The sequence below is a fragment of the Trichosurus vulpecula genome, chromosome 2, assembly GCF_011100635.1.
Source record: "Trichosurus vulpecula isolate mTriVul1 chromosome 2, mTriVul1.pri, whole genome shotgun sequence".
NCBI lineage: Eukaryota > Metazoa > Chordata > Mammalia > Diprotodontia > Phalangeridae > Trichosurus > Trichosurus vulpecula.
In genome coordinates, this window is record NC_050574.1 from 62164918 (window position 1) to 62182159 (window position 17242).

At 56.4% G+C, this 17242-nt stretch overlaps 1 protein-coding gene across 6 annotated transcripts in view; it reads right to left on the minus strand.

Moving 5' to 3' along the window:
* The window catches only part of AHDC1 (AT-hook DNA binding motif containing 1), an 86690-nt gene that overhangs the window by 15000 nt on the left and 54448 nt on the right, over positions 1 to 17242 (minus strand). For 5 of the 6 annotated variants that reach the window (XM_036742428.1, XM_036742426.1, XM_036742429.1 and 2 more), the window contains 4 exons: positions 15749 to 15929; positions 11411 to 11543; positions 11234 to 11268; positions 5723 to 10507 (listed from right to left, as the gene is read on the minus strand). In XM_036742428.1, coding sequence (XP_036598323.1) covers positions 5766 to 10433 — 4668 coding nt within the window. In that variant the 5' untranslated portion in view covers positions 10434 to 10507; positions 11234 to 11268; positions 11411 to 11543; positions 15749 to 15929 and the 3' untranslated portion in view covers positions 5723 to 5765. Of the gene's footprint in view, positions 1 to 5722; positions 10508 to 10843; positions 10879 to 11233; positions 11269 to 11410; positions 11544 to 15748; positions 15930 to 17242 lie in introns of those variants that run through there. The other variant, XM_036742431.1, reaches the window with a different exon arrangement.

Below are 17242 nucleotides of genomic sequence, written 5' to 3' on the forward strand. Positions count from 1 at the left end.
GGGCATCTCAATGGCTGGAATCCTCCACCTCCTCGTCCTCACCTCCTAAGCTTCCCCGGCCACAGCCCCATTGATGTTCTGCAAAAAGCCCTTCCTGGGCTTCCCCCTCAATGCCAGAGCCTTCCACCCACCGATTATCTCCCATTTATCCTGTATGGATCTTATCCATGCCGAGGTACCTGCATGCTGCCTTATGGGGAACGTAAGACTAAGAGCTTCCTGAGGGCAGGCTTTTCGGGCATTCCCAATGCAATAAATCTTAGCTGACTGACTCTTTAGGGAACTGAGAGGCTGGGTCTGCTTCCCACCTAGAACTGTGTCTCCTGTCTCTGCCCTAACTCCCAGCATCCCCAAAGGTCAGAACTGGAAAGAACCTGGGAGGCCAGCTAGGCCAACCTACCAAAGAAGCAAGCAGTGATCACCCAGCCTTCCCTGGAAGACCTCTAGAGGCAGGAGGGCCCCTGTTCCCATTCCACTTCTGGAAAGCTAGCAAAGTGAGGAAGTTTTTCCTGACTTCAACCCAAATCTGACCCTTTGTGACTTAAACCCCTCAGCATTTATTAAGCGCCTATTATTTGTCAGGCACTGTGGCAGGAGGTGGGGGTACATTCTATCATGTGTGGGTGGGTGGTGGGTGGGGGAAGGGGGGAGAGGGAGGACAACACGTGCACATCAATCAATCAATCTATTAATCAGCAGGCGTTTATGAAGCTCCTACCACTGGCTAAGCGCTGTGCTGGGCGCTGGAGACACGGACAAAAGAAATAATCCATGTCCTCAAGAATGGAAGTATGTGGGGGCAGTTAGGTGGTGCAGTGGATAAAGCATTGGCCCTGGAGTCAGGAGGACCTGAGTGCAAATCCTACCTCAGACACTTACCAGCTGTGTGACCCTGGGCAAGTCAACTGCATCCAAAAAAATAGAGAATTTAAGTGTTGCAAAACTATATACTAGATAAATGCAAAAATCCACCTATTGCTCCAACATCTGCCCCTTTGGGGCCTCACTGTTCTCCACATTTTAATGGCAGCTATTAACGGGAGTCCTCTCCAGGCTCCAGGCTCACCTGGCCAGAACCCAAGGCCCCTCACCATCTTCCTGGACCTGAACCAGCTTATCAACATCCTCCCTACCGCTGGAACGGAACACGATACTCCAGCTGCATGGCTCAGTGGCCTAGAGTCAGGAAGATGGGTTCAAATCCCGGCCAAGATGCTACCTAGCTGAGTGACCCTGGGTAAGTCACTGAATTGCTGCTTGCCTCAGTTTCCCCAACTGTAAAAAAGGATAATAATAGCACCTACCTTCCTGGGCTGTTGTGAGGACCAAACGAGATAACGTTGTATGGTGCCTGCAAACAGCAGGCGCTATATAAACGCAAGCCATTACTACGGTTGTTGCTGTTATTAGACTAGGTCAGACAATGACCAGGATCTCATGAGCTTTTTTTTGGTTGTCATACCACAGCGGTTGATTCATATGGGGCTTGTGGTGCGTTGAAACCCCCAGATCTTTTTCTTACACGCTGCTACCTAGATACATTTTCCCCATCTCATACTTGGGAAGTTAAGTTTAAATGTCACGACTTTACATTTATTCCTATTAAATTTCATCTTATGAGATTCATCCCAGGGTCAAGGCCTCTTTGATTGTCTATTATCCATCCTGCCCAGCTTTGTGCCACCTGTTGTTTTAATGAATACCTATTTAATGAACATCTATGCCTTTATAACCCACACGGTGGGTTAAAGGGTGACCAAACACAGATCCCAAAGGCTTCCACGGGAGACGTTCTTCTCAGATGACCCCGGATCGTCAGTGACCAGACCACCCTTTGGTTCTGGTCATACAAGTGGCTAATTCCATGTCATGTGAAATTTCACCAATTTGACCCCCAAATGCAGTCTCGTGCCCGATAAGGTGAGGGCTGTGAGAGGCTGAGGTAACAAGGACCAGGCCACAGAAGGGGTTATCCTGAGTGAGGGGCTGTCAGTGCGAGAGGCCAGGAGGAAGCGAGGAGATACCAAGAGTCCACGAGGAAGGAACTAGCAGGGCCTGCCAGGGAGCTGGGTTTAAATAGGCAGCAGTAGAGATGGTGATCAGACAGAACAAGGGACTTCTTCCCCATGAGAACATGGCTCACGAGGGAGAAGCGTTTGAATGGAATTTTCTTATTCAGAGGCACAGAGCTGGAGAGACCACCTCTTAAGGGCCAGAACCATTAGGAGCTGGCTTTGGGGATTGGGTGTGTGTGGGGGTGACCTTGAGGGAGGTTTTTTTCCCTTCTCTTTGACTAAGTCTCTCCGTTCTGGACCTTCCCCATTTTTCCACCTCAACATCCCAGTCTCAATCTCAAAGCTTCAGTCTAGGAGCCATCTTGGGCAAAGACGGTGTCTCTGGCCCCTGCTTTCAGGCTGGGGGCCAGGGAAGGTTTGAAAGCCCCTTTTCCATCATTTCACTGAACCCTGGCACTCAGCCCAGCAGCCAGAGCTCTCAGAGATTACAGCCAATTTGAAATTCCCAAGTTTTATTTTTCTGAAGCAACTAGCCCTTTCAACTTAGACCCACTGGATGTTAAAACTGAAAAGGCCCTTGGAACATAGGTCAAAGCTAGAAAGGACCTTAGAATGTAAAATGTTAGAGCTGGGAGGAACCTTAGAACACAGGATGTCAGAGCTGGGAGGAGAGCCCTTAGAACAGAGTGTGTCGAATCAGGGAGGGGCCTTCGAACAAAAAAATAAATATCGCTTAGAAGAGAAAATGCTCGATCTGGAGGACACCTCAGAGCATGGAATGTTAGGGCTGGAAGCGACTTTAGAACATAGAATGTTACAAATGACATGGGCCTTAGAAACTAGGTCAGCGCTGAAAGGGACCTGAGGATACAGGATGTTAGTCCTGGAAAGGACCTTAGAACACAGACTGTCAGAGCTGAAAGGGGGACTCAACACAGAATGGTAGAGCCGGAAGGGACCTTAGAATCATCTAATCTGATCGCTTGATTTCACAGGGAAAGAAACCGAGGCTCACAGACTTGCTAAAGGTCACCCAATGACAGAGCACGGAATGGAGCCCAGCTTCCTGATGGCCAGGCCACTACAGCCAACCTCTCCGCTGACATCACTGCCCACTGTGCCCAAGCACTTTGTTGGTACGCTTACTTCCTCAATTAATTCTCAGTCTCCTCTTGCATCTGGAAGCTCTCCCCACCCTCTCAGCTCCTGGGAAAAGCCTTATGAATCCAGACACTAAATTACCCCCATTTCCCAGACCCATACAAACACGGGGAGGCTGCTGGGTTGCTGAGCAATCAGTGTTGTCTATTTCCAGTATGGGGTGGGGAGCAGGGAGAGGATGAACAGGGAGCAGGATGGGGAAGCTGGATGCCTTCCCAGGTGCCCCTGAGCCAGGCTCTTCACTGGGCAACTTCCTTATTTGGTTTGACACGCTGTGACTTGCCATAAGGTCAGACACCCCCATATTCCAATGGAAGAGCGAGGACCTAACAGACGGGACTTTTTGATAATTTGACACTTTTGTATTATCTAGGAGTCCTTTCTCTCTCCAAAAGAAGAGTGAAAAGTTGACCTTTTTTAACTCTAAATGGAAACCTCCCCAGCCTGTTCCTGGCCTCTGGTACCAAAGGCCCATTGCCAGTCAGCTGGAGCTCAGTGAACTAAATCTGCAACTGTCTACCCTCTACCTCCTCCCTACCCCCACACCCACCACCAAAAAAAAATGTCATGTGATACCTCTCAGGCTAAATAGAAACGAATGTCGGATATCTGTGATTCTGGATTATCTTTGCCATGGTCCCTCCTCCACTAGTATGGATCATGAATTGACTGTGGGTGGAATGGTAGTTTTTTTTTTTTTTTCACCTCCTAGGCATTGGGGAATCTGGGAAGAATGGGTGGGGTAGTCAGAGTTTGGGAGGGGAGTCTGAGAGGCAGTAACTGAGGCTTAAGGGTACTCAGGCCTCCTCTCCCCTTACTCTGAGTCAGAGTCCATGGAGGATTCACTGAGCAGGGGTAGGCCAAGATGGGTCAAGACTGGTCCCATAGTTGTCTTACATCTTCTAGAGGGGAAAAACCAAAAGCCAAACCACTGGGAGAGCCAATTGAGGGAGGAGGACTAAGAAGAAGACAGAGTAGGGGTTGGGAGCAAGGTCAGGCTGGCAGCTCCTGGCTCACCTTTGCTCCAATTCCACAGAGAGAGATGTTTGAATTTGATAAAGACCCAACAGGAAGCCACTTGGAGGTTCACTGTGTGTCCTGCTGGTCACCCAGTGATCACTACTTTTTAACAGCTGGATATGCCTGTTGTCTGGCCTTGTCCAAATAAGATGATACACCTGTCCAATTGTTTCTCTCTCTCTTTCATTCTCTATGTCTCTGTCTCTCTCATTCTCTATCTCCCTTATTCTCTTTGTCTGTCTGTCATACACACACACACACACACACACACACACACACACACACACACACACGACAGAGATACTGGAAATACTTGTTGATGGCTGTCTTTTGTCATGGTATGGGGTACCTCGGGCCTAGACACTTTATTCTGAGGGTTCTAGGGTGGTATCATTATGCCCAGGTTGGATTTCTGTTTTATTTTATAAAATGGTAAGTTTTTATTTCCTTTTGGGCTTATCTTACTTATTGTTGTTGTCTGTCCTTCAAACCAACCACAAACTTAGAACAAAAAGCAGGGAGATGAGAGGGAGGCCATGACACCCTCACCCCTCAAACTTCAGTTTATGATATCGGTTAAATGAAGAATTTGCAAAGCCTTAAGGAACACTGAGAGACAATGGGATGCTGCATGGCTATCTGACTTTGGGTGAAGAGGGCTGAGAATGTGCCTCACCCAGCTCTCCCCAGCCTGGGCCTTCCAAAGCTGTGCCACCTCTTCCCAAGATGCTATCACCCTGGGACAGTGGTCTGGAGGGCAGAAGGGACACAGAGGAGGTGACAGCCACCTCCATGGTAGGCCTAGGAGATTACTGAGTTTGGGGTTCTTGGCATATAGCCCTGTTCCCTATCTATAGCACTTAGCTTGGCACTGAGGCCTCATCCCCAGATCTTATCCTATATCCCTGCCACTGAACCCCCATCTCTGGGACTTATCCTATGTCCCCTTACCACTGAGTCCTTATCACTGGCACTTAGTCTATGTCTCCAGCACTGAACCTTCTATCTCAGGTACTCACCCCCCACCACCAACATTGGATATGAAATCTTGAATACTTCGCTCAATCCAGGGCTGAGGGCTTTAAACACACTTTCATGGAGTCCAAAAAGCTCTTGGTCATCCCATACCCACTTGGCCCATGGTCACACCAGATTAGCTACATGCTCAGAATGACCTTTACTTCACATGGGGACTTATCACAGAAGTGAAGACACCTTTCAGGGGCTGGGGCTCCCTAGGGAGAAGACCAAACCCCAAGCCAGCAGCCTGGTTCCCAGTCGTAGCGGGATAATCACCTACCTAACTTCAGTCCTCCAACAAGGCCACCCCCCGGTCTCCCCTAAGGCCCCTAGCCCCATTCACCTGCTTGTCCCCTTCCATGTTCAAGAACCCAAGGTGCTGCTATTCACTACCAACAAGGAGAGATTAAGCAGGCCTGGGTTCCTCCCAGTGTGGCCCTCCTCCCTCCATTCTTCTTTTTTCAGACCTCACCCCTCCCCTGTGCCCTGCCCCACCCCCAACTCACCCTGTTAGAAAACCTCATTGTCCAGTTGGCACTTCAGTTGGCACTACAGGGAGGTGACGGTGAAAGTGTCCTCAGGGTGTGGCTCCCCCATAGGCCCCAGGAAGCTGCTCTTCGGGGCCCCCCCCAGGCCAGGGTGGCCCTGCGGCACAAAGCCGGGGTACCTGTATGTGTCCTGTAACTGCAGCATGGAGTCCCTCGGCACAGGTGACAGAGTCAAGTCACTTAGGAGTGGGCAGCCATAGCCACCTCGGGGGGGACCAGGTGGCCGCACCATCTCCAGTGGTTCCTTGTCCCCCTTGGGCGTGGCTGGGGGGCTGGTGAGATGCGGGGCATTGAGGCATGAGGCCTCCGTCCTGCCCAGGAAGTCAGCCAGAAGCCCCGACCCAGCCTTGCCCTCATACGGAGGGCTGCGCGCGGCAGAGCCCGGTGGGTACCAATAGCTAGCGCCTTTGCAGCTGGGTGAGTCGTAATGGGTCTGGCCAAGGGGCAGGTCCCGGCAGCTCAGGTGGGGGGCATGGCCAAGGCCGGTGCCCTGAAGGCCGTGCTTAAGCGGCTCGCAGGCGGGCAGCTTGGCCGGCCTCAGGTCCTCTTTGAAGGCCAGTGTCGGCGAGCAGTTGGGGGAGTAGGCCTTCTGGAGGCCTGAATCAAATACTGTCTGTGGGCCTGGCGTGCCCAGAGGATGGACGAGGCCAGGGAAATGTTTGCTGTCCAAGTCCGGGGGAGGGCCCAGGCTGGGCGAGTCGCAGTGGAACCCTTGCCCAAAGGTGCCGTCCGATGGTGTGGACGGGTTCATAGAGTAGGGCCCAATGTAGTCACACTGATCCCTCTCGCCCACCCCAAAGGCCCGAGACTGTGAGGGCAAAGGTGACATACTACTGTCCCCACTATAGTAGTCCAAGCCCAAGTCTGGGCTGTCCTGGAACAGGGGGTTGACCGGCTGTGGCTTGGGGATGAACTTGGCCTTAGCCCCGCCACCCCGTTCCTTCTTCCCCGAGCAGGCCCCACCCCCCCGGGCACCCCGGGGCTGCCTTGGTCCAGTGCTCCGCTTAGAGGGATAGGCCGAGGAGGCTGTGGCCGGGGACGAAGAGGACGAAGAGGAGAAACCCAAGTGGGAGGCCTCAAACAGGTCCACTTTCTTCCGCCGGCCCCGGCCAGGCTTGGAGCTACTCTGGAAAAGGACGGTCTGGTTCCAATTGTAGCCAGGGGCAGATGATGCCTCGTTCCAGTCCATCATCAGCTTCTCCAGGCTTGAGAGGCTGGACTGACCCTCGCTGGAGGAGGCCTCGCTATTGGCCCGTCGGTAGCCACCCGTAGGCTGGTTGAACTGGGTGCTGTCGGAGGACGACTCGGAGAAGGTCTCAGACACGGCGGTCTGCTGCTTGGCCTTTTGCGGGGTATAATTGGAGATGTCTAGGATCACATTGGGCTCGTTGATGTGACAGTCAAAGCCAGGGTTATAGAGCTGGCTGAAGGCCTCCGAGGTCCAATCCAGGCCTCCATAACCCTGCCGGAAAGGCCACTGTGACGCTCCCGCGAACTGCCGACAATTCTCGGGTGAGGGCTGGAAGGAGGAGGCGGCGGGGGTGGTGGTGCTCTTGGGCACCATGTACCCCCCAGGGGAGACAGTGCTGGCGCGGCTATCACAGCGGAGTGGCGTGGGGGCCGAGCCAGAGAAAGGAGCCGCCTCGGAGCTGTTAAAGAAGGAGGCTTTGCCCAAGGGCAAGCAGGGGCCTGCCGTGGGCTGGGCATAGCCAGCACTGTGGGCACTACTGGGCGAGGCCGGGAGGCTGCTACCACTGCCATAGGCAAAGCTGCAGTCCTTGCTGTTGGCACAGTCTTGCCCTGAAAAGGGCTTCCCTGGTGGGAACACACCTTGGCCCGCCCCATAACTGCTATACTGGGGGTAGGTGCCCGCTGGTGGGTGGGCAGTGGGTGAGCGAGCCACAGCTGAGGGTGGTGCCAACTTTGGAAAGGCCTCTGTGGCCCGACAGTCTGATGCAGCTGGGGTCACCCCGTAGCCTGCTGCCCTCCCTGGAGGGAAAGCCTGGCGGGCAGGCAGGACTGGCTGGAAGGATGGTTCTGTCCCGGTCCCACCCCCACCAACTGCTGGGTTGGCCTTGGCCCCCCGGTTAGGGAAGGCAGCCAGGCCCCTGCCCTGAGCAGGCAGGGCACTGGTGGGGGGCCCCGTATAGGTGCCCGATGACTTGCGTGACTCGGGCCGAGAAGCCGAAAGGGCAAAGTCCAGTAGATCCGAGGAGTCATCTGAGTCCAGCAGAGAACGGAAATAGCCGGTGAAGAGGCTGTGGCGTTCCTGGCTGAGCTCTGCTTGGGCTGAGGGTGTACCCGTCCCGTAGTAGCCACCCCGGCCGGAGGTGCCACTCTCTAGGCCAGACGATGCAAAGGCCCGGGCCTCGGCTCCCTGGTAGCTACAGTTTCGCCCAGCCTGGCTCCCAGGGTGTCCATGGTGGGGAGCCCAGGCATTGCCCTTCTCCCCAGTCCACTCAGCACCCCCATCCCCAAAGCTCTGACCCCCAGGGGTCTGCTCTGGGAACAGCGTCCCGTTCTTTCGTGCTCGCCTTTTTCTCTTGGGCTTCCCTCCTGCATCCACTTCTACCCGGCCCCTCTTGCGGGGGTGGCCCAGCTCGGCATGGCCCATAGCCCCTACCCCCGGGGCTGCCACCACTTTCTTTTTCTTCCCAATGCCCTCGAAGAAGTCGCTGAAGGAGCAGCGGGCAGCTTTGGCAGCATGGCCACCGCCCCGCCCACCAAAGCCTCCCGCTTTCCCACCCCGCCGGCGGAAGCCCTGGACACGGTGTAAGAAGTGGGAGATGCTCTGGGTGTCGGGAGCCTGGTGCACTGATTCCGGCTCGCTGGGGGTCCAGCAGCGGGGTGGAGAGCAGCGGCCTGCACACTGGCTCTGGCGGTTTAGGAAGGCCAGCTTGGCCAGCACATCTGAGTAGTCGGCCTTGCTGTCGTTGGCGTCTGCCGCGTAGGAGGGCTGGGGTGAGGCCAGTTTCTGCTTCCGTCTCCGCCGCTTCTTTACTTCAGGAGTGGGTTCCTTGGGCTTCCCTGGGCCCAGGAGGAGGTTCTTGGGGGGACGGCCCCTCTTGCGCTTCAGGATGATGGGCATCTCTCCAGGTGGGAACACCACGACCACGTTGCGTCCATTGTTCTTCATCTTCAGGAGTGGGGTGGGCTCGGCCGACACCCGCACCCCCAGCTCCTTGCCCTCCACGTTCAGGCTGCTGCTTAGGGAAGACACCTTATACGTGGTCTTATTCCGCCGCCCGAGAGACACAGGGATTTTGGCCATCTTCACCACCATCCGCCGCACTCCCCGGCACTTGCCCTTCCGGGTGGGCACGAGGGGGCGAGGGGCCCCAGTATCCGGCTCTGGGGTAGGGACTGGGAGAACAGCTGGTGGGGGTGGCACAGGTTCTGCCAAGGCGGCTGCCAGGCCCGCAGGCATGGGCAGGGGCAGCAGGCGACCCTCAGGACAGGCATCTGCCTTCCTGCCCCGGCCCGCCTTGCGGCGGCGGCACAAAATCTTTGGCTTATCAGTCCGCCGCAGGGCGTACTTGGGGTGGCCCTCAGTCCCCAGAGGCCCTCGGGGAGGGCACAGGTCCAGCCGCAGGGGCTCAGTCAGCGGACAGCTGGCCATGGGTGGCTGCGACTCTAGGTGGTGGCTTGGGGCCTCAAGCAGCTTAGGCAGAGGGTCGAGGCTCTGGGGGTCAAGGAGCTGGGACTCGAGGGCATCTGGCAATGTCTCCAGGGCCTGCAGGGCTAGGCCAGGCAACCCCAGGGGGTCGGCCAGTGGTTGCAGTGGCGGCAGCTCTAGCGCTTCCCCGAGTGGCTCCAGCACCTGGGGATCCAGGAAGCGGGGCTGCTGGTCCAGGAGCTGAGGCTCAGGCTCTGGGGACGGAGGCTCCAGGGCCTGGGCTTCCAGCAGCTGTGCCTCAGGGCAGGCGAGGGAGGCCAGCTCACTGAGGATGTCTGCGTCGGCCAGCTCAGAGTAGTCGGGAGCGTCGGGCTCCGGCTCCTGGGGGAGGCCAGTGGCGGCTCCGGGGCTCGTGCCCTGGCCTGGCTCGGGGCTGCCCCTCTGCTCGGGCTCTGCCTCATAGAGGGCTCGCCCTGGTCTCTCGGCCTTGCCGTGGGTGGTGTTCCGCTCCTCAGGGCTTCGGATGCTGTTGGCCAGGCTGGGTGAGGAGAAGAAACTATATTGGAGATCCCCAGGGGGTGGGGCTGGGGGCCGGCTCAGCCGCAGGCCCCCACAGTCCAGGTGGACCCCACTATGCTGCAGGTCCTGGGACAGCCGTGTCAGGTCCTTCATGATGTCGATCAGCTGCACCACTGGGTGCAGGTTCACCCGCCCGTTGCCCCAGCGGCGCTTAGAGCCCCCCCCGCCAGGCACAGGGCAGCGGGCGTGAGGGAAAGGCCGGGGGGGCACCGGGGGGCGGGGGGGCAGCAGGTCGTCCCCCTTGGAGAGGAGCGGTGGGTGCCGAGTACTGGGGTCCCCTCGGGGTGGTGGATGGGGCTCCTCGGGGAAGGTTCGGGGGAAGGCCTTGTTGGGTGGGCAGTCAGGGGACCGAGCAGGGAGCAGGGGCCGGGGGCTGGGGGAGCCGCCGGGGTAGTACTTGGGCTCCCTGAGGTAGTCGGGCGAGCTGCACACGGCACTGGAGGTCACCACCAGGCCCTGGGGCTTCACACGCATCCTGAACTTGTCCTCCGAGGGCCACCGGGCGGGGCCGGGACTGACATGGGGGTCAGGAAAGCCGGGACACAGACCTGCAAGGGACAGGAGGAGGGCAAGAGAAAGATGGGGAAGGGAGTCAACCTATGCCTCCTCAAAGGCCCAACCCATCCTGTCCTATCCACAGTCCCAACCCTAGCCAATCCCTGGGCCTTCGCCCCCTTCTCCAGTCCCTATCCCAGGACTCTATCAGTCCCCTCTTCAGATACCCAACCCAGGCATTCAATTCACAGGTTTATAAGATCCTTGGCTTAGAACCAGAGGTCCCCAAGTCCAAACCCTCCATTTAACAGACGAGAAGACTGAGTTCAGGGGTTCAGAGACTTGCCCAATGTCACATCACTTGTAAATGTCCAAGGTGGGATTCAAACCCAGGTTTTCCTGACTCCAGGTCCAGTAAGTACAATCTCTCCTATGTAGTTCCCCATCCCTGGGACTTAATCCTCCCCAGGCTAGAATCTGGCTCTTCCAGATCACCCTAAGACCCTGGAGGAAGAGCAGAGAAGCTGGAATTCACAGCACTTCCCCCTTCCCCCCATCCCTCCCCCAGGTACTTCCCCAGGAGCTGACGAAACTTGACTGGGCCTTCAGCTGAGCAAAGGCCTCTGAGAACAACCTCCATGCCTAGAGTCCCAAAGCCCCTAACCCCAGGGCTTGGAGCCCACGAGAGTGGCTGGGGCTTTCCAAGCCCAGGATCCACTACCTGCCCCTCCCTCGCTCAGGTCTGGGTAGTGTCCCTGGAGAAAGAAAAAAAGACTCACCCTCTGTGCTGCTGGGGATCTGACAATGGAATTTTCTGTTAGAGAGAAAGAAAGAAAGAAAAACACCCTGAGTTACCAGCGCCCCCACCCCCACCTAATCTGAGGCTCCTCCAGTCCCCACCTCCCTTAATGTTCCAGGTTTTCCATCTTCCCCCTCCCCCCAGATACCCAACTGACCTGAAAGAGCAATTATGCCCTGGAGTGAAGAGATTCTAGAGTGATGGATTCTCTGCGTGTGAGTTGTGTGTCTTGCCACCTCAGAGGGGGAGCTCCTGGCGAGGGCCCCAGGCCAGGGGGGAGTGGACAGCACCTAACAGAACGGGAACCCTCAGCGGCTGAGGATCTCAAAGAACCTTTTCATTCATCCCCCAGGGGAAGCAGGTACTTCACCAGCCCCTCTTGGGAAGGGCTGGACTCACCTATGAGGCCTAATGAGGGATGCAGGGGGCCAGGGGACATGGATAATGAAAACCCACCACGATCCAAACCCTTCCCTTTGTTTCTGTCTCAGGCCTCCTTCCCTTGCCCTCCCCACTGCAATATAGCGCTTCTCTGGAGGCTGCTGCCAAATCCGAGAATCAGGAGCTTTTCTGCCCTGACTTAGAGAGATGCCATCCCTCTTTCTAGCCCCATCTCTAGCTAACAAAAGGCCCAGACCTAGATAATGGAGAGGAAGGAGGTGAAGGAGGCCAGGATGAGAGCTGGCCGGTGGGAGAATGGCTGGGGGTGGGGGTAGGAGGGTGGCACTTGGCCCAAGCTCTGGATGTGCTCAGTTGGAGGGAATTCTAAGCATGGAGAGAGGAGCCTCCTGCTTGCTCGGTTCTGCCTCTTATCCCAGCCCCACTCCCGGCTCCCAGCCCAGCGCTTGGCCCTGACACAGACCCCAAATCCCTGCTCCTGGCCCTCAGTCTTCCATCCCCTCCCCCCCAACCCCAGTACATTTGGAACAATGAGCTGAGGCAAGGGAAGGGGGGGATGGAGAAGAAAACCTCCCAGTTTCTTCTGTCTAATTTACAGCAGAGGCTCTTGTCCAGGTCCACGGGAAGAGAGAGAGCCCCTTCACTAACATGTAAGGGAGGACTTTAGCTGATCCATTTACAGACTAGAAAACAGAGGCGCAGAGAAGGAAAACGGGCCTGAGGCCATCCAGAATCCTCCGACTCCAAGCTGCCTCCTCCTCCTCATTGAAGAGGCTTCAGAAAGCCTTCCTCCTCCAGGAAGTCAGCCCAAGATTTATCAGAGGCTATCTTTGATGGCTTCCTTTGGCCCCACTTCCAACCTCTCTCCTCAGTCCTGAATTCTAGAAAACATCTAATTGTGTTTGGTCTGATGGTGATGTCAGTCTGGGTCAGTGTGTCTGTCTTGAGATTACTTCTGCCTTTCCCTGAGGGGCTCAATGATGCCGGCTAACATTCATGTGGCATTTTAAGGTTTGCTAAGCAATCCTCACAAGAGCCCCATTTTACACATGAGGAAACTAAGGCAAACAGAGGTGAAATGATTTGCCCAGAGGTCACCCAGCTTGCATCTAAATCCGGATCCAAACTCGGGACTTTCCTGACTTGTGCCTGCCTTTCTGCCTAGCTGCCTATGATCACAGTAGAAGGGAAAGGGGTCCATCTCTAAAGGCCTTTCGAGCTCTAATGGTATATTGTCATTGCAACCTGCTCTCCTCGGTGCCCAGAGACATCCTCAAAGCCAGCTGTGGCCACACCAGCCTCCCTGGCTCCTCCTTCATGGCCTCCACCCTCCTCTCCCGGGCTCCAAATCCCCCTGAAACCAGGCTCCCAGCCCCACCCTCCAGCCTTACTAGTCTAATGGGCTTCCTGCCTCCTGACCCTGTCCAAGCCCCTCCCACCTGATCCCCTAGTTCCCTATCTCCCTTCAGAAGCTCCCTAGATCCCCTGGGCTCAGCTCTCCCGAATCTCCCTCTCAATCCTGCTCGAACCACTCCCCCACCCTCTCCCTCTAGCCCCTAGCCCCCTGGGGCCACCCATCCGGATGTGTATCTGTCACTCACCACTAGGTGTCCCCGCTGAGCTACAGATGCCCCTCTGAGGGCTTGGCTCAGTCACCCAGTGGGAGCCGCCAGGGCCACCCCCCCTCCCACTTTGTGCCCCCTCCCAGCCACACAGAGCTCCTCTTGTGTTTCCTTTCTTGGCTCAGCCCCCCCCCTCCCATCACCTTCCTGCTCAGTGTGTGTGTGGGGGCACCTGGCAGGCTGGGCCGTGCCTGTCCCTGCCCCCTTCCATCCACTCCTGGGGAGGGGGGGGGTGTCTTACTTTCTCAGGGCTGGCTCCCTTCCCTTCCTCTCACACAACAGGGAGAGGGGGTGGAACTCTCCTGTGACTCTGGGCACAGGGACCCTCTCAGGCTCCCAGCCAAGGGCCCCCCTCAAATCCTCCCTCCCTTCCTCCTCGTGCTGATGGGGCCCAGGCCTATTGCCAAGTCTCTGTCCCACAGAAGGGCCCCACTGGTGCCGGGAGGGGCCAGGTGCGCTGTGCTCCCAGACTACTGGGCAAGCTCCAGGGGGGGCCCTCTCCCTGGGGGCTGACATCTGCTCTCCACCAGGGTCATCTTGGTCTGGGCTCCTCCCTCAGAGATCCAGAATGATCAAGAACTTCCCAGTACCCCTTTCCTCACGCCCAGCTTCTCCTGCCTCTGAGAGAGACTCTTTTGGCTCTCCCCCTCCTCCCGCCCATCTTTTCATTCCCCTCTTCCCCCTTTGCCCTGTGGCCTTCCTTAGGACAAGACTGGGACTGAGCCCAGCCCCCTAACTAGTCCTGCCCTATTTTCCTACACCCCCTTCTCTTGTTCTTCCCTCCACTCCCCCCATCCCATTTTTCCCACCCTTCTTCCCCACAGACAGTGTGGAGTAGGTCAGGAGCTACCCTCCTGGCTCACTCACACATATCTCTGTCTCTTCTCCTGGAAGACTGTGTTCTCCCTCCCCTGGCCCCCAGCCCCTGGCCCCTAGCCCCTCAGCCCCAGCCCCTCACTGCAGCCCCAGCTCTGAGGGCGGGCGGGCAGGCAGCTCACATGGCAAGCTGCATGCAGCAGGAAGTGACTTCAACTATTTGGCCACAAGGCTGGGCACTGCTGTGCTGTGAGCTGGTGCAGACGCCCCAGCTCAGCACACACACACACACACACACACACACACACACACACACACACACACACACACCCCCATGTGAATACAAATGCACAGACAGTCTTATATGTGTACACACACACACACACAATCCTTGACCCACATACCTCTATCCAAAGTCTTGTAGACACATGTGTACAAGGTTGCCCTTTTTGTACCACACATTTGTACACATAGCCGTGGGCACAAGAGCAGACATGTGTTTGCACATTTGTTCCTTCATATACAACTCTATGGACAGATCTCTCTCTCTCTCTCTCTCTCTCTCTCTCTCTCTCTCTCTCTCACTCACACACACACACACACACACACACACACACACACACACACACACCCTCCCGATTATAATAGGAGGCCTAAGCCTTCAGCTCCCAGGAACACTCTGGCCAAAGCAGAGTAGGGCCCTGAGGGTGGGTCCAGGGACATGGCATACTTTCATCTTCCAAATCACACTTAACAGGAAGGCTGAGGTCCCGGGGTACTCTCAGGCCTAGGAACCCACAGCCCTGGGCTAGCACCCACTTCCAAGGTTAGGAGCTCACCTTCTGACTTTCCCCTCCCAATCCTAGCCCTGCCTTCAAGTGTGGGCACAGTGGGGCCGGGACCTCTGAGCCAGGGGTGAAGGGGCGGCTATGGTACAGGGCTTGGCTGCTGAGGCTGAGTGGGCAGAGGTACATTGGGGAGACGGGTTCCCCTTAGTACTAGTGCTCCCTAATGTCTGCCACCCAATGATGCCCTTCCTTTCCCACTTCCCTTGCCTGCTGATGCTCTTTCCCTAGACCCTCCACTGGGACAGGAACTGGTGGGTTTTGCTGGACTGACAGATAGACAGACAGACATCTTGAAAGATTTCTCCACACAGACCAACAGTTGGGCTAATGCCTCTGGCTGGGACTAAATCCCAAATATCTCCCTCTCCCTACTAGGGTCCTAATCTCACCCTTAGGCTGAGCTAAAAAACCCCACAAAACCTCTCAAATATCAATCATTTCCCCCCACCCCCAAGATTCCCCAGGAAATGATAAAGCCACTTCAGGTCACTGTTTCCAGTATGGGACTGGGAAACAAGCCTGCCTGAGTTCCAGGCCTCTTTCAGGCTGCAGCCATAGCCTCTGGGACTTGGGGGTGGTGGTAAGGGAAGCAGAGATGGCAGAAGGCAAGAGATAATACCTAGATACTGGGGCATGCAGAAGAAAGGATGGAAGGAAGGAAGAGATAGGGCAGGGGCAAGTGAGTTTGGAGGTGGGGAGGAGTGGAGCGAGGAATGGAATTCAGTTGGGAGAGCGGAGCCCAGGTAGGAGGGAGACGGGGATTGGGAGGCCAGACAAAAGGTTGGCAAGGAGCTTTCTATTCATCGTTACCTGAGCAGGCTTCTGGGGCAGTCCTGGCTCAGCAGGAGGCCCCTGTCACCAATGCTGTCCCCAAGGTGGTCTCCAACGACGGCCGTGTGTCGCCCCCGGCCCGGGGCCCCTTAGGTGCTTTGCGATGGACTCCAGTTGCTAGTCTCCAGGCCACTGGGTTGGTGGTCAGGCAAACTCCCATCTGTAAAATCAAACACAGGATCCCCCAGCCATGAACACAGAGTGAACAGACATGTGGGGGAGGGGCGGGAGCAAACTCAGATACAGAGGATTTGTGCCAGGAAGAAGGGGTACGAGTCACTCTGTACAGGAGAGGGATAAGAAGAGGGGAGGGGGAGAAAGGTTGTTTATGCCAATGGTATACCTGGCCTGGGGCCCACTGTGCAAGGCTGGGATGGGGAACTCAGCTGCCTGCCTCCCCAGGGGCCAGGGCCTGGGGGCAGGAAGCAGAGATGGGAGAAAGGGAGCAGATAGTAACAGACAGGGGAAGGAAATGAGGAGGTGAGAGAAGCAGAAACACTTGGGGAGGAATCGCTGTTTGGGCATCACAGGCAGAGAGGGCTCCTGTGGGGGACAGAAGATGCCTCTCTGTCTTGGGTGAGCAACTTCCATGTATGTATGTGTGTGTGGCACACACATGTACAGGAGTGTGAACCTAGGTGTGTGCAGGTGTGAGTGTGGACAGAGAAAACAGCACAGCGTTCACACCTCCCCATCTGTGACAGTCTTAAGGGTCTCACTAGGTTGGGGGGCTTTTTGTTTGTTTGTTGGATTTTTGTTTTGTTTTTAATAAACTCGGTCAGAGGAAAGGGGAGGGGCATGGGCCTATGGGAACAGGCAGGGATCAACTCGGAGTCCTCTCTGGGCATCTGCCTGTGAGTAGCTCTGAGGCTCCAATGGTACACCCAGCCTGAGCCCCATGCAAGGCTGGGAGGGGACACTTAGCTGCCCACCTTCCCAGGGGCAGGGGCTGGAGGCAGAGACAGTCTGTCCCCCGACAGCACCCCTTATTCTCTCCTCCTGCTGTTCTCTCTGTCCTAGCAATGATATCTGCCCATTTGGCTTCTATGCATGTCATAGGATTGAAGGACTGAGAGAACATCTCAGACGGACATCCAGTCTGGCTCCTTCATTTAAACAGACCCAGAGGCAGAAGGTGACTTGACCAGGGTCATCCAGGCACCTAGGAGCAGGGCTGGGGAGCGTTCCACCTCCCAGTTCAGTGCTGCTCCCCCAGACTGCGGTGTTTGTAGGAATCTGTGTGTGGATGGTGTATGCATGTGGCTGCAAGGCAGAGGGGCTGGGGGAGTACGCACGAGCATGGATGGGGTGCCCTCTCATCCCACTCTCTTATCTGAGCCTTCGTGTCTCACTCTGTGGGAGCCTGGCGCCTTGTGCCCGTGTCTGTTCTCTTGCTCATTCCCGTCTCTCTGGATATGAGTGTGTGCGTGTGCCTGCTTGTGTTTGGGGCGGGGGGGGGGGGGGGGGATTGGG